Raw genomic sequence first — 16,135 nt, forward strand, 5'->3', positions numbered from 1 at the left:
CACTCTCTGTGTGTTCTTCCATTCATCCATGTCTATTTTCTGCCATGTTTGTTCTCTTCTGTTTTCTTTCTTTATGTGTGTATATGTCATTTTCACTCTTATTTATTTATTTATTTACCATATTTATATCTCCCCTTTCTCAACTCTGAAGGGGACTCAGGGCGGCCTTATAACAGGCAACCATTTGATGCCATACACACATATATCAAATAAACAATTACAATTAAAACCAATAATTAAAACATGAATTATTAAAAACATCAATTAAAACATCAATTAAAATCACACCAAAACATAATCCAGGGCTCTTCCATTTGTCAACACATTGTTTCATAGTTACATATTGCACAGATCTAATTATTTATCAAAAGCTTGGTCCCAAAGCCATGTCTTGAGCTTTTTCCTGAAGGTCAGGAGAGAGGAGGCAGATCTGATCTCACTAGGGAGGGAGTTCCATAGCCGAGGGGCCACCACTGAGGAGGCCCTGTCTCTCATCCCTACCAATCGCGCCTGTGAAGGAGGTGGGTCTGAGAGCAGGGCCTCCCCCAAACGATCTTAAACTCAGAAATGGTTCATAGAGGGAGATATGTTCAAACAGGTCAGCTGCATTCCCTTTTTGTATGATTTTTCTCTTATTTTTGCATCTCTCCCCCCCCCCCCCCCAATACAATAATTAATATAATCTCTGGGCTACCCATTCTGGAAAGACTTATCTAGAAAAAAGGAAAGAGTTGCAAAAGAGGAAGGAGGTTGTGTGCAGATTCTTCCCTTCACTTTTACGTTGGGAGAAGTAAAAGTACATTCCTCCTCTGCACTTCTCTTTTTCCTGAGTTACAAATAATAGAACAAGTGTCTTATTTCTCACAATGTCCCTTTGTGAAGGCTGCGGAAGGCGTAGGCAATTGGACGCTTCTCCTGATCCTCTCTGGAAAGAGGATCAGAGGCATGCTGCTGTCTTCCTTCCTTCAGCCTTCAGTGTCTTGGTCTGTGGTTTCCTTTATTTTAAACCAAGAACATTAACTGGAACAGCAGTTATATAATTCCTGCCTGTATTATGTGACTTTGAAAAACCAAACCTTGTCACGCACGGCACAATTAACCAAGACTGAGATGTCATACTTTTTGTTACTGAACTGCAGCCTAGAGGCATACTCTGTTAAAAAAAAAGTATCCTCGCTCCTTTAGAGTCCTTTTATTCACTCTGTCCCCTACTTGCTGCATTAAATAGGAATCCAAGGCTGCAAGAAAGGAAGAGGCTAGACAATGAGATAAAGGAATGAATAAGTAGAGGCGAAAGCTGTTTCCTCTTCTGTTGTAGAATCAGAGTTGGAAGGGACCACATGGGCCATCTAGTCCAGCTCCCTGCCATGCAGGAAAAGGACAGTCAAAGCACCCCCAACAGATAGCCACCCAACCTCTGTTTAGATGCTTCCAAGGAAGGAGCTTCCACCACACTCCAAGGCAGAGAGTTCCACGGTTGAACAGCTCTCATGGTCAGGAAGTTCTTCCTAATGTTCAGGTGGAATATCCTTTCCTGTATTTTGAACCCATTGCTTCAGGTCCTACTCTCCAGGGCTTTAAAGTTAACATGTCCATATAAAGTTTGCAACTTGTTAGCTAGCCATTATCTGAAACACATGGGACAAAAAATGTTTTGAATTTTTCTCAGATTTTGAAATACAATACTTGGATTTTGGATTGGCCACATGTTTATTCACCTACAGAATACATCGACACCTAATACACATAGCCTGAATGTAATTTTGTACAATATTTTTGTATAAGACTTTTGAAACAAAGTTTGTGTACACTGAACCATCAGAACCATTAGCAATGTCATTATCTCAGTCACCCAGATCAATAATTTTGGATTTTGAAATATTTGAGATTTCAAAATTTTGTATCAGGTATGCTCAACCCGATATAATATGACTGATTTCAGGCAAAAGTCCATCCCAGAAAAAGTATGTTGTGTCCTCTACAGCTTTTCACACATCCTGTAGTTAGGACAGATTTTAAATTGTCCAGCAAACTAAAGAGAATGGCTATCTCCATGGAAGGAATCCACCACTATCTTGGATTCATGCAGAAATATTCCGCCCTAAGCAGAAATCATAAACTGAAGACCTGTTACTATAGTATTTTTGAAATAAGAGAACATTCTAAACTTGTGTTGTCCAAGGCTTTCATGGATGGATGGATGTTGTGTGTTTTCTGGGCTGTATGGCCATGTTCCAGAACCATTCTCTCCTGACGTTTCACCCACATCTATGGCAGGCATCCTCAGAGGTTGTGAGGTATATTGAAACATGCTAAACTGTTTCAAAATTCCAGTATCTCACATTTTAAATGGCTCTGTAGACTTTCTAAATCAAATTTGCAGTCAACATTTTTGAGTCCTATTAATTTCAAAATGTTGATCGTTCGAATTAACTTTTCTGAAAATCTCAGTAATATAAGGCATGATTCATATACTGAGAAACAAAGTGGGCTTTTGTTCCTGATGTGCTAACAACAAAACCTAGGCTAGAATATTAAAAAGTTGGTGAAGTTGCAATAGCATTTTTTTAAATTAAGTTAGCAGAAGATTAAATTAAGTATTTTGTTATAGTTAGGTTGATTCATATTTGATAATTAATAGCCAGGACAATCTAGCCATCTTCTGAAAACCCTGTGATTAAGATTATGATTATCTTATTCCATTCCACAACCCCCTAATCTAAAGATTCAATATACAGTTTTATTTTCCCATGCTCCAGAAAATTCCCTTCTGGAAGTATTTGCGGGCCTTCTTGGGTCCTCCAGAACTATGATATGGCAAACTTCTGGTCCCTACATAGTCAAAATATAGGGTTTGCTATTATCTGCAGTTTCAATTATCTATTAGGGTTCTTGAAACATATCTCCAGTACTGTACCCAATGATCTCAGCAGCCCTGTGCTTCATGTACTCATTATACTCCTTTGACTCTTACTTCAAAGCCTAGTTGATAGAAATATGTTAATCTTTAGGTATTCATTTAGCCGAAAATAAGGTCAGAATAACTGTTGACTGACTGAAATCATTGCCAGTTGGGAAATAACTTTTGTCAGTTTACTAATATGCCAATTATTTACTCTTGCACACACAGAGAGTGAAATGAATGTAATAAAACGAGTAACAAGCCTACATGCCTTCTATGTTCTATCAAGAGAGACTTCACAAAGCAAAGCAACCTTTTACAATTTGTCTCTTTCCTCACTTTGTAGGTATGACGCTTGTAAGAATGATTTCATCTGTGTCAAGAATGCTTTGACAGACTGGGAGATTGATGAAAGAGGAGAAAATCACTGTAAGAATGAGTGCATCTCTTACAGAAAGGTAGTGTATCACAAGCTGCCCATAAGCCACAGACAAAACTCCTGCGTGAAGCAACCAGAAGACCGAATATAAATCAGATTACTGTGACAGATGTTCAATTAACAAACCATATTTCAGTAAGAAATGTATCCACTTGGACCATTTCAAAATTCTAGTATTTTTAATAGGTACATGTTATCTGGAGCAGGAGTGGAAATAGGGCCAGTACACACATATAGGATTAATTTTAATTTAAATTTTTTTTAGAGGTCAGTTGTTAGTCTAAAGCATGGTGGGAAACCACAAATATTTTGTGGGGGGGGGGGGGCATACTGCCTCTCCATGTCACCTTCTCCCCAAAAATATTTGTACCATTTTAGGAGGGAACTTTGTTTTTATTATGAATGCTGCTGGTGATGCCATTTTGCCATGTCATGGGCCTTCTTGGACTCTTTGATGTCCAAGGGAGACCTTCTTTCAAACAGGAACACACCATGAGTCAGCTTCCAGCTTTGGTAACCTCCATTATGTCATAATATGGCAATCCAACTGGCACTGAATAGGAGCCCTCTTGCTTATTCCACATAGTAGGTCCCAACATTTCTGACTCAGGGCCCTATCATTCCAGTATTCTCCTCAGTCCATGATTTAGCACTAGCCACAATGCCAGGGACAACAAAAAGTGCAGTCTAAATGAGCAATGTTTTTTTTTTTCATAGTGTAGGTTACATTCTTGTGGATGCTAAGAAATTTGAGGCCATCAGTTGGAGTTGGCTCACAACTGAAAATTAAAGTGGCTACAACCCAAAAAGGAATAGAATTGGACAGTACACAAAGGATTTTATTCTGTTTTTTTCCACAACTCACAAACTTTTAACCCTTATAGTAAATCTATCAGCAATTTTCCGTCTGATGTGTGCAAATGGCTGAAAAGACTACGGGGATTTACCACATTTATTCTAATCTAATGCTCACCTTTTTGGCAAAATTACCATCCCAAAATTAAGGTGTGCTTTATATTTGCACAATACGATAATCTCAGTGCTGAGCCAAAGCGAAAGAGAAAGCTACTTCAGGAGCACCTGGAGATCCTGTTTGAGGGATGTCATCTCTAATTTAATTGCCATGACTCAGTGCTATGCAATCCTGGGACTTATAGTTTGATGAGGAGTCAGTATTTTTTGGCATTTCTCATGATCCTAAACTAAAAGCTCATAGCATTGAGTCAAGGCAGTTGAGCTGGATTCATTCTACATCATAGATGCACCTCAAGGTTTTATTTTCCATTGCTGAAAGCTTTGGTGTTCGAACACTCTTGTTTTTAAAAAAGGAACTATAAACATGGAGCCCACTGTAATGTGTCGTTTTTAAACCAAATTACAAAGAATGCACTTTTTGCTGCTGTGCATTAGCCAGCAAATACTTCTTTTGGTCTCAGGGTTTTGAAAATGGAGATGCGCATTAGATTCAGTGGCACATTAGACTTGATTAGACGCATTAGACGAGCCTTCTCGGCAGTGGCCCCCTGGCTCTGAAATGCACTGCCAAAAGAGATCAGGCAATCCCCTACATTATCCAATTTCTGTAAGGAACTGAAGACCTGGTGGTGTCGGCAGGTTTTTGAGTACTGTAATTACATTGGAATACCGCCGATTTCTGGGCCTAAATATATTGCACAAGATTGATCTAGCCTAAAATGATACATTTGAATATATTGGGTTTATGGTTCCTGTCCCCTTGATCAGACTGTGTAAGTGTTATTTATTGCTATATAATTGTATTATTTTACTTTGCTTAATAATGTGTTATTATGTTGCTATGTAATGTATGTGTTGTTTTTATGATTGGAAACCGCCCTGAGTCCCATCCGGGAGATAGGGTGGTATATAAAAAAAGTTTTATTATATTGTTATTATTGATTATTTATCCTGAACCAGCTGTTTCCAGTGCTACGTCTTGTACCTGCCACCTTTATACAGACAAACCAGATCTCAGCCTGGATCATTCATAATCGTTTGATGACAATGGATCTCAGGGTTGGATGTTCTATGCATGACCAGCTTTTTCCTCTCTGACACATAGATGTATGCCAATGGGACTGAAATGTGCGAGACCATGTGGGGCGTTTCGCTCAAAGTTAGCGATTCCAACTGCCTCTGCCTGCAGATGAATGAAATGGATGACAATGTGATAAAAATCATTAAGGAGAGGTCTTCCAATAGTAGCACCACCACCAGCACCACCACCAAAGATGATGAAGAACTGTGCCACCTCCAGAGAGACAAAATAAAGCAGATGGAGATGACAAGAGAAGAAGCCACAGGAATATAATGTCAGTGGTAGAAGAGGTAAGCATTGTTTAAAAAAACAAGATAGATGAAACCTGATCCCATTTAAATAGAAACATTTGAAATACGTACACAAATGTGTAACTGACAACCTCAAGAACATGAAAAAGCAATCAGAAACATATAAAATAACTAAGTAACTGCATTACTGCAAATAATTTGAAATCAAATAAAAATGCCTAGACTAAGAAAGACCTGCTTGAGCAACATTGTTCTCAGTCAATGGCAGAAGCTGAAAGAAAAAGAAGGTAAAGAAACTTATGCTGTAATGAGCTCCCTCATGTTGCCTTTCCACTTTTGGTGATCTAATGGATTTAATAGATTTTTAAAAGGCAAAGAATACTCAGAGATGTTTTGTCATTCTCTTCCTCTGAAATATAGCCTACAGCATCTGGTATTTGCTGGCATAGTCACAGAAATGGCCCCAGGCAATCCAATATCAACCCATTCCATAAAGAAACAAACACCATGGGATGTGTCTTTTAGGCACTCTAGACTCAAGCCATATAGGACTATGGTCAATAAACAATGGAAAGAAATATATTAACTTCTGCAAATGTTTTTAAATGGGTGTAATTCTTTTATGCAGCTATGTTCCCATGAACATTCTGCGTGTTTCTTTTTTCCTGTCAAACTGAAGCTACTAGACAGTTCCAGATAAATCATCTTGTAGTAGTCAAGTCTTGTATAACCAAACTGAATGCTGCTATAGCTACAGTAGAGTCTCGCTTATCCAACATTCTGGATTATCCAACGCATTTTTGTAGTCAATGTTTTCAATATATTGTGATATTTTGGTGCTAAATTCATAAATACAGTAATTAATACATAGCATTACTGCATATTGAACAACTTTTTCTGCCAGATTTGTTGTCTAACATGATGTTTTGGTGCTTCATTTGTAAAATCATAACCTAATTTGATGTTTAATAGGCTTTTCCTTAATGCCTCCTTATTATCCAACATATTCGCTTATCCAACATTCTGCCGGCCCGTTTATGTTGGATAAATGAGACTCTACTGTAGTTGTAAAGCTTGAATGCTGCCTTCAGTGTGATTATATTGTACTATGAGGCCTTGTCCATCTGGGAGAGAGCATATCATGAAAAGACAAAAATAAAATAGCAGCCAGCTTAATCACAGTGTACAGTGTATCATAAAATGGTAAAGCCAGTTAATGAATACACATGTGGTCAAGGAAAAAGTGTACCTGAAAGTCCTAATATGTCCCAGAATTGGAGAACAAGGCTGTTTCAGCACTCACTCTTAGCTCTATTTGGCAACATCTGTGCTGAGTGCATTGACCTAGCAAACAGGCCTGATTGCACTCTCATTGGTCTGATCCCAGCTTCTCAACATAAGGAAACTAGGGAATAGCCCAAGGTTGGCTCTCACCAGAGGCAACTGTTCCTTTCTGAACCTTTGGACCACTCCAATAGATTTGAACCATGAACTGGGGATTTAATTCTGCTTGCTGAGTCATTATATGGCAAAAATATGGTATGTTATTAGTTTCCTTTCATCGGGGTATTTTAATCTAATAATTTTATCTTATATTGCTGCTATAGTCCCCCCCACCTTTGAACTTGACTGAATTGCATTGGTGGTTGTTTGATACCGTGTTTCCCCGAAAATAAGACAGTATCTTATATTAATTTTTGCTCCCAAAGATGTGCTAGGTCTTATTTTCAGGGGATGTCTTATTTTTCCATGAAGAAGAATTCACATTTATTGTCAAACAAAAAAAGAACATTTATTATATACTGTACAGTAGTTGTCATCACAAATCAGTATAACCAGACAAACTCTGAATCCTATTAAGAATTTCTTGTTACTACCATTATTTCCATGTACAACACTCTATGGTACGTACATTTACTGATCCTGCATGCTCTGGTGTTCTGTTCGGCGGGCATGCTTCCAAACAAAAACTTTGCTAGGTCTTACTTTCGGGGAAGGTCTTATCTTTAGCAATTCAGCAAAACCTCTACTAGGTCTTACTTTCTGGGGATGTCTTATTTTAGGGGAAACAGGGTATTATTACTGTTGTATAAACCTTTGTTTTGACTTCTGTTTTATCACTTTCTTGTGTTTTAAACTGTGTATATTGTTAATGTATTTGCGCTGTTACTTTTGTAACATTGTGAGCCGCCCTGAGTCCCCATGGGGAGATGGTGGCGGGGTATAAATAAAGTTTATTATTATTATTATTATTATTATTATTATTATTATTATTATTATTATTATCATCCAAGATTTGCTTTTCTGATTTATGATCTTGTCCTCTATAACACTATGCTTCTTTCAGAAGCCAGCTAGCTAGCCTGTTAACTGACATAGGAGTAAACACATTGTCTGCTTTGAACTGGATTATATGAGTCTACATTGCCATATAATCCAGTTCAAAACAGATAATCTGGATTTTATATGGAGAAGGGGCATTACACTTAAAATTATGTTCCTTTTTGTTTAGATAGACACAAAAGCTGCTATAAGAGTCTTCACAACTGCATCTAAAAAGATAGACAAACCATTATTTATTTATTTTATTTACAACATTTATATCCCGCCCTTCTCACCCGAAGGGACTCAGGGCGGCGTACAAATGGGCAACAATTCAATGCCTGCACATAATTAAAACAGCAATGAAAATCCAATAAAACAATTAAACAATAGAAAAATATAAAACATATGATTAAAATCCATTCCTCCAAAATCCTCGTGCTGTAGCCGTAAATCAGTCCAGGGTCGTCTTTTATCATTTAATCTTTGAAAGCCTGGGCACATAGCCATGTTTTCAGGGCTTTTCTAAAACTCAGAAGGGTTGGGGCGTGCCGTATTTCTCTGGGGAGGGTGTTCCACAGCCGGGGAGCCACCACCGAGAAGGCCCTGTCCCTCGTCCCCACCAGCCGTGCCTGTGAGGCAGGCGGGACCGAGAGCAGGGCCTCTCCAGATGACCTTAGGGATCTTCCTGGCTCATAGGAGGAGATACGTTCGGACAAGTAGATTGGGCCAGAACCGTTTAGGGCTTTATAGGTCAAGACCAGCACTTTGAATTGGGCTCGGTAGCATATCGGCAGCCAGTGGAGCTGGCTTAACAAGGGGGTGGTATGCTCCCTGTAAGCTGCCCCAGTTATTAGCTGTAACCAGAGCGTGGACCACCGTGGCCAAGTCAGACCTCCCAAGGAACGGGCGCAGCTGACGCACAAGTCTTAGTTGTGCGAAGGCTCCCCTGGCCACCGCCGAGACCTGGGAGTTATATTAAAAATAATGCATAACGACTCAATGACAATAATTTAAGATTTCAAGTTTTGTTGATTTGACAAATCTAAATAATTTTGGAACAGTGGACTACTGAGTTTTGGCTGGCTAAGGCCTCCTCTACACTGCCATATAAAATCCAAATAATCTGCTTTGAATTGGATTATATGGCAGTGTCGAAGGTGCTTTTGTTGTAACTAACTCAGTTGCAAAACTAATGATGCAGTTCTGGGTAAGTGGGCATTTTAATTTACATTATCAGAACAAGGTACAGCTTTGGAATATAGCATCATTAAACAATGCTGTTATAAAAGGGGACTGTGCAATCTGAAAATGAAATTTGACTGCTTTGTTCATTATTCATCCCTTACAGAGTTTTGGGAATTCCACAATCCTTCCATCAGCCAAAAAATCCTACTGCAGTGAAGTTGCTAGGACCAAGCATCAGGCAACTTCTTTCTTGGCACACCTTCCCTGATGACACTGTTTGCTCGTTTTCAGAGTCCTATTAACAAATTGTTCAAAGGCTGTTTGTGCATCAGACTGTCTTGGATGGGAGGAATGGGAAATGTTTATTTGATATGACCACTGCATCTATTTGCATTACCAGACAGGACAGCTGTCTCTTCAACTATGTGAATAGTTGTAGTAGAAACATCAGAGACACATGCAGCTACTTTTGTATTTCTTTGTGGTAGATGTGTTTACTATTTTATAATGGCAGTATTTGTGTTTTAGACAATAACACCTTCTTGCTCTCTTTTTCTTTGTCCCTAGTCCAGGACACTCTCAGCTTTCCTTTTAAGACATTAGAACCATGTTTGGTATTTTTTGCTGAAATAGGGTTTAGTGCACGTGTTTTTCAGCTGTTAATCCACATCAGCATCCATTTTCCTTTAATGTCATTATCCACCCTACCCCCCTTTGTTCCAGTTTTATCTGCCTTTTAGGGGCTTTGTAGAAGGGCCTTTTAATCCAATGCCTTGTCTTTTGTTAACTTCTGGTGTACCTGGAAATATGATTTTGGAAATACGACCTTTCAGACAATCCAAATGGAGAAGACAGGATGCTTACACACATCGGATGACCTGCCAAAAAGATGGACAGCCATTCATATTAATTGGTGGTTTTTAAATTACTGCAATAGGTTACATAAAGGCTTTTCAAGGAATCTGGCAGAATCATATTATTAAGGTCTGTTGAAGCTATCAATATTAGGTTAACTCCAGATGGGTAAAAAAATTGTCTGAAAGTCCCAGGTTTGCTCTTGTACAAACCGATGTTATTTTTGGAGATTTATTTGATGTTTTTCTCATTACAAAGCATTTTTGGTAGCTTTTACTTTGTATGTTTCCACTGTTTCAGATCCACTAAAGATGGCAACTGTCAAGAAAACACAACTATTGTCTCCAAGACACAAATTCAAGGAGACTGCACGAGGAAAGACTAATTTAAGCACTTTAAACAAAATTTTCCTAATCCTTTACTCATATAATATTGCTAAAGCACTTTGACTATAATTTCTGAATAATTTTTAGAAAGGCTCAATGGAAACCAGTGAAAATCAGTTTCTGAAATATTGCATGAGATTGTAGGTAACACCTGATCTAGTGAACGGACCTGATGTCAACCTGGGAATATGCAGATACAATCAAAACAAAGAGAACTGGAAATTCTTGATACTTTTAAGCTGTTGGTTGAGCGCTTAGAAATAAAATATACGTTCTGTGTGCCTGTATGAGCTAGGACTCATGTCTTAAGTCCTGAATGGTGCCAAGGGAAGCAATGAGTGGAACTGGTCCAGATCCTTGACCACTGTGTTTTGCACATTTGTCCTGCTTTCAAAGCAATGCAGCAAAAACAGAAAGAAAATCATATTTATAAACTGCCTAAGAAATTAATGGGGCTGCCCTAAGTCAACAGGTAACTTGAAGTCACATGCATACACTCTAACACAAGACTTTCAAACTCCTCTACAGCTCTGTAATATAGGACCACATCCCTGTCATTCTGAGTCTACAGTAATTCTTCTGTCCGTACATTATTTTCTAGCTGAAAATGGAATGGAAATGCCCTTGGCACATTAAGCATTTGGTTCTCTTCTCCCTCACACAGCTGTGATGAATTCATGACACACACTCCTCGGTTAATTCTCTTGTTAAGCCCTTCATCTTTTAAACAAGATGATTGTTCCCAAAAGGGGAAATGAGACATACTAACACTGAGTTCTGACAATATTCAAATCATTTGCCCATACAAACAAATTGCCTCATTGAATTGCAAACAGTCTTGGGCTAAAATACAACACTTATCTAAACCAAACATTTCAGTTAGCAAACATCATGACAAATATTTGTTCAACCTAGTTACCAACCCATCTATCTCAATGGGTTGTTTTAGTACCAATCAATGGAGTTAATTTCATCAGACAGGCAAATTGCAACTATTCGCCTTGAACTCATCACTTATGCTTTCCTGCAGTGCTTCTGGGGGGAGACCATTGGAAGGTGTTTCTTTCACAAAAGAAGGTTATTAACACATTATGTGTATTTCTAAGGGCCCTTGCACACAGACATACAACCCAGAATATCAAGGCAGAAAATCCCACAATATCTGCTTTGAACTGGGTTATCTGAGTCCACACTGCCATATATTCCAGTTCAAAGCAGATAATGTGGGATTTTATTCAGCTGTGTGGAGGGGATCTAAAAGAAATGCTTTTTAGTCTGTTTCCCACCAGGAGAGCAGTGGGAAAGAGTAATATCATGTGTGAAGTTCAAGGTAAAGACACTATTTCCTTGCTGCAATTGCAATTTCCTTCCCTCACATGATAAACTCAAATATTATGATGACTAAATAGAAAAGAAATGGGCCATAAATCAAGGTCGACTAGATGTCGGTAAACAACAACCTGACTTCTTATATTTCTGTAAAGGTAGGAATTTTGGCAAGTGCACCTTTTCATACTGTAGTCTAATAACCTTATCTGGTGCCTGATCACTGCTGCCTTGTGTTAATTATGTTTCTTGTGTATGGTTTTATCGATTACATTAGGCATGTCCTTTCCTCATCTTTCCTAATACAGTACCTATCTACTGATCTTCCCTGTGAGAGGTGGGTGAAGTGTTGGACTGGAATTCTTGGGTGGTGCTGGTTTTGGCACTTCAAAACGCAAAGTGTTTTAAAAGCAAACAAAATAGTCAGAGAGACACTGAATGAAGGCAGAGATAGTCCAGGTAGGCATTAATAGTTGAGATTACATTTACCATTGTGCCTGCACTAAATGCCATTCTCCTGTTTCTGATGAGAAGATGTTGTATTCAGAATTGATAGAATACACTGCCATATAAAATCCAGATTATCTGCTTTGAACTGGATTATATGGCAATGTATAGTCATACAATCCAGTTCAAAGCACATACTGTGAATTATCTGTTTGATAATCTGGATTATATGGCAGTGTAGAAGGGACCTAGGACATGAGCCTTATATTTATCTTAGATCCTTTTATTAAATAGATTTCCCTATTCCCTTTTTGCTAGTCCTCATTTTCTACCCACTAGACCACAGCTGATAATATTTTATGTTGCAGTTCTATGCATTTTTGCCCTAAAGCAACCCCCACAGAGTTTAGATTAAACTCTTACTTCTGGGTGTGTATAAGGCTACACTAAATTAGATATGGAGCCTGTATCTGCAATTTGTTCATAACAAAATGAAATACTATGGTGGTTTTTGTCCACAATTGTTACACTGCTTCTTACATGAATGGATATGAAATATGCTGCAGGTGTGCCCCCTTCTGGAATCATCCATCTATTGTACTATTTGCAAAAATGACAGGAGATGCCTTTTGTTGCGAAGATAACACTATAATGTGGCACTAAGCTGTAAAATCCTTTAAGGGACAATTTCAAAGTGCTTCTGTTACAACAGACTCGGATCTTTGCGCACTTCAAAGGAGCGCAGATTTATTCAAAGAGAAGAGCCAGCATGGCATAATGATTTGACTGTCAGACTTCAGGATGTGAATCCTCATTAGGCTGTGGAAATCCACAGGGTTACCTTAAGCATGTCACACTCTCTCAGCCTCAGAGGAAGGCAGAGAAAACATTATTTGAATCATTCTTGCTAAGAGATAAGTTCACCTTAGCATCTCCATATGCTAGGAGCAATTTAAAGGCATATAACAACAGATAAACAGTGAAAATGTAGGCTTTTATCAAAGGTGAGATTCATCAAAGTGCAGACATCAAGCAGATTTATTGCTGTCACACTAACTGACTGTAAAGATCTGAAAGACCTGTATCACTTTCACCTTTGGGAATGTAGGGCAAAGACAATTAATTGCATCTTTTTGTGTCCTGTTATAATCCATCCCGGAGTCCCTGGTGGCGCAGCGAGTTAAACTGTTGAGCTGCTGAACTTGCTGACCAAAAGGCCTTAACATCAGGGAGAATACCTTTACCTAACACCTTTACCTAATTATATGTATAATTAGGTAGGTTTTTAACACAGGTTTTTAATTTAATGTCATTTTAATTTAAATAGATTTTTAAACGTGATGTAAATTGTTTTGATGTATGTGTTTCATATTGTAAGCTGCCCTGAATCCCCTGATGGGTGAGAAGGGTGAGGTAGAAATTATGTAATAAAATAAATAAATACAGTGGTTCTCAACCTGTGGTTCTCCAGGTGTTTTGGCCTACAACTCCCTGAAATCCCAGCCAGTTTACCAGCTGTTAGGATTACTGGGAGTTGAAGGCCAAAACATCTGGGGACCCACAGGTTAAGAATCACTGACCTAACATCTCCCAACAAAGGCTTACCGCAGGCAGGAATGAGCCAGGCTTTGAAACTGCAAGGCTATTCAATGCTAATCAAAGTGGTCAATTGCAGCATTCACACTTTCCTCCAACAGACAAGAGTTCTTTCTCTCACCCTGGACCTTCTACAGTTATATAAGCCTCCCTTGCCTAGTTTCCAACAAACCTCACAACCTCTGAGGATGCCTGCCATAGATGTGGGTGAAATGTCTGGAGTGAATGCTTCTGGAACATGGCCATACAGCCCGGAAAACTCACAGCAACTCAAGGTGGATATGCAGTAGAGTCTCACTTATCCAACATAAACGGACCGGCAGAACGTTGGTTAAGCGAATATGTTGGATAATAAGGAGAGATTAAGGAGAAGCCTATTAAACACCAAATTAGGTTATGATTTTACAAATTAAACACCAAAACATCATGTTATACAACAAACCTGACAGAAAAAGTAGTTCAATGCGCAGTAATACTATGTAGTAATTACTGTATTTACGAATTTGGCACCAAAATATCACAACATTGACTACAAAAAAATTGACTACTAAAAGGCAGATTGAGTTGGATACTTCAGAATGTTGGATAAGCGGATGATGGATAAGTGAGACTCTATTGTATCTATAGATAAAACCAAGTGCTGAGAATGTCTGCGCAGTAATGCTATGTAGTAATTACTGTATTTACGAATTTAGCACCAAAATATCACGTGTATTGAAAACATTGACTACAAAAATGCGTTGGATAATCCAGAACGTTGGATAAGCGAATGTTGGATAAGTGAGACTCTACTGTATATCCCTTAGCAGGTTGCATTGTGGTAGCGCTATTAAGACGCTTGAACTGCCATTCTAGGGCTCCTGGGGTTTGTAGTTGAAAGAAGGCCACGCCCCCTGTGACGTACATGCCCTGCTTGTCTCCGCCCACTTTCTCCCAGCAGCTGCGCAGGGTGGTAAGTGGCTGGAGCAGGGGGAGGTTTTCGGGGTGCAGGAGGGATCCCTTCCGTTTGCCCGAATGAATGCATGCTGTTGAGGGGCCGAGGGCTAGGCTCGGCTCCTCTTTGATTGCAACGTAAGTGCAGGCTCTCCAACGACAGGAAGGAAGAGGAAGCAAGGAAGGAAGCAAGGAAGGGTGGGTGCTGGGTCTCCTCACGAGAAAGGAGGACTTGGCAGGGGACTGCATACATCCGGGGGGTGGACTGGAACTCTGCTATCCAATTGGAGAAAATGTGTTTAAAAGGAAATAGGGAAGGCGGGGGGGGGCTCTAAGTGTTTTCTTAACGCCTCCCTCCTTTTTTCCAGTTTTGCAAATCCAAGGACGATGCAATTGAGCTGCTCCTTCTTTCTCAATATATCAGGCATGGGCAAACTTTGGCCCTCCAGGTGCTTTGGACTTCAACTCCCACAATTCCTAACAGCCGGTTGAAGTCCAAAGACCTGGAGGGCCCAAGTTTGCTCATGCATACGTGTGTGTGTGTGTGTGTCTGACATGCATATAAATATATGTATCTATATGTGCATGTATATATCTATATATGTATACACACAAACATTTCTGGGCCCCTCCACACAGCCCTATATCCCAGAACATCAAGTCAGAAAGTCCACATTATCTGAGTGTGGACTCAGATAACCCAGTTCAAAGCAGATATTGTGGAATTTTGTGCCTTGATGTTCTGGGAGACAGGGCTGTGTGGAAGGGCCCTCTCTTGGACCATCCATCCAGGGCCCTTCCACACAGCCCTATATTCCAGAATATCAAAGCAAAAATTCCACAATATCTGCTTTGAATTGGGTTATCTGAGTCCACAGATATTCTGCTATATATCCCAGTTCAAAGCAGAAAATGGGGGATTTTATTCAGCTGTGTGGAAGGAGGTCCAGACACATGCATACAAACAGGCTTGCCTAATCAATTTTGTACAGTGAATATTATTATTTTTATTATTATTATTATTGATAAACTTTATTTCTAGACTGCCCTCTCTCCCCAGAGGAACTCAGGGCAGTAAACATACATATATTAGTACCCGTATTTTTTACCTTTGTATTTTCGTAGGCTTTCATGGCCGGAATCACTGGGTAGCTGTGAGTTTTCCAGGCTGTTTGGCCATGTTCCTTTTTTATCTTTGTCCTCTGTATGTTAATATATGTATTTTAACTGGATAGGCAACCCCTGAGTTACAAACATCCAACTTACAGACTACTCATAGTTAAGAACAGAGGTGAGACAACAGGAAATGAGAGGAATCTACCCCTCGGAAAGGAAATTCATTCCTGAAAGAGTTATCAAGGGGAAAGGGGGTCTCTACTGAAGCTTGATCATCAATCCTTGTTTCCATAACAAGCCATTTTTTGCCAAAATCCA

The 16,135-nt window shown here is 39.2% G+C and overlaps 2 protein-coding genes and 1 long non-coding RNA gene across 7 annotated transcripts in view; 2 read left to right on the top strand and 1 right to left on the bottom strand.

The window, feature by feature from the left end:
- LOC100560252 (riboflavin-binding protein) overlaps positions 1-10,686 on the top strand; it is a 23,942-nt gene extending 13,256 nt beyond the window's left edge. For 2 of the 3 annotated variants that reach the window (XM_008109544.3, XM_062978359.1), the window contains exons 5-7: positions 3,249-3,360; positions 5,422-5,687; positions 9,322-10,686. In XM_008109544.3, the coding sequence (XP_008107751.1) occupies positions 3,249-3,360; positions 5,422-5,670 (361 nt within the window). In that variant the 3' untranslated portion in view covers positions 5,671-5,687; positions 9,322-10,686. The remainder of the gene's footprint in view (positions 1-3,248; positions 3,361-5,421; positions 5,688-9,321) is intronic. The other variant, XM_003220217.4, reaches the window with a different exon arrangement.
- The window catches only part of LOC134298385 (uncharacterized), a 24,731-nt gene that overhangs the window by 4,935 nt on the left and 3,661 nt on the right, over positions 1-16,135 (bottom strand). The gene's annotated exons all lie outside the window — the stretch shown is intronic.
- Positions 13,735-16,135, top strand: part of ipp (intracisternal A particle-promoted polypeptide) — a 17,421-nt gene continuing 15,020 nt past the window's right edge. Inside the window, exon 1 of one of the 3 annotated variants that reach the window (XM_008109545.3) lies at positions 13,735-14,720. The gene's annotated coding sequence lies outside the window, so the exon portion shown is untranslated. The other 2 variants (XM_062978357.1, XM_003220268.4) reach the window with 2 other exon arrangements.

Source organism: Anolis carolinensis, chromosome 4 (genome assembly GCF_035594765.1).
Source record: "Anolis carolinensis isolate JA03-04 chromosome 4, rAnoCar3.1.pri, whole genome shotgun sequence".
In the NCBI taxonomy this organism is placed as follows: Eukaryota; Metazoa; Chordata; class Lepidosauria; order Squamata; family Dactyloidae; genus Anolis; species Anolis carolinensis.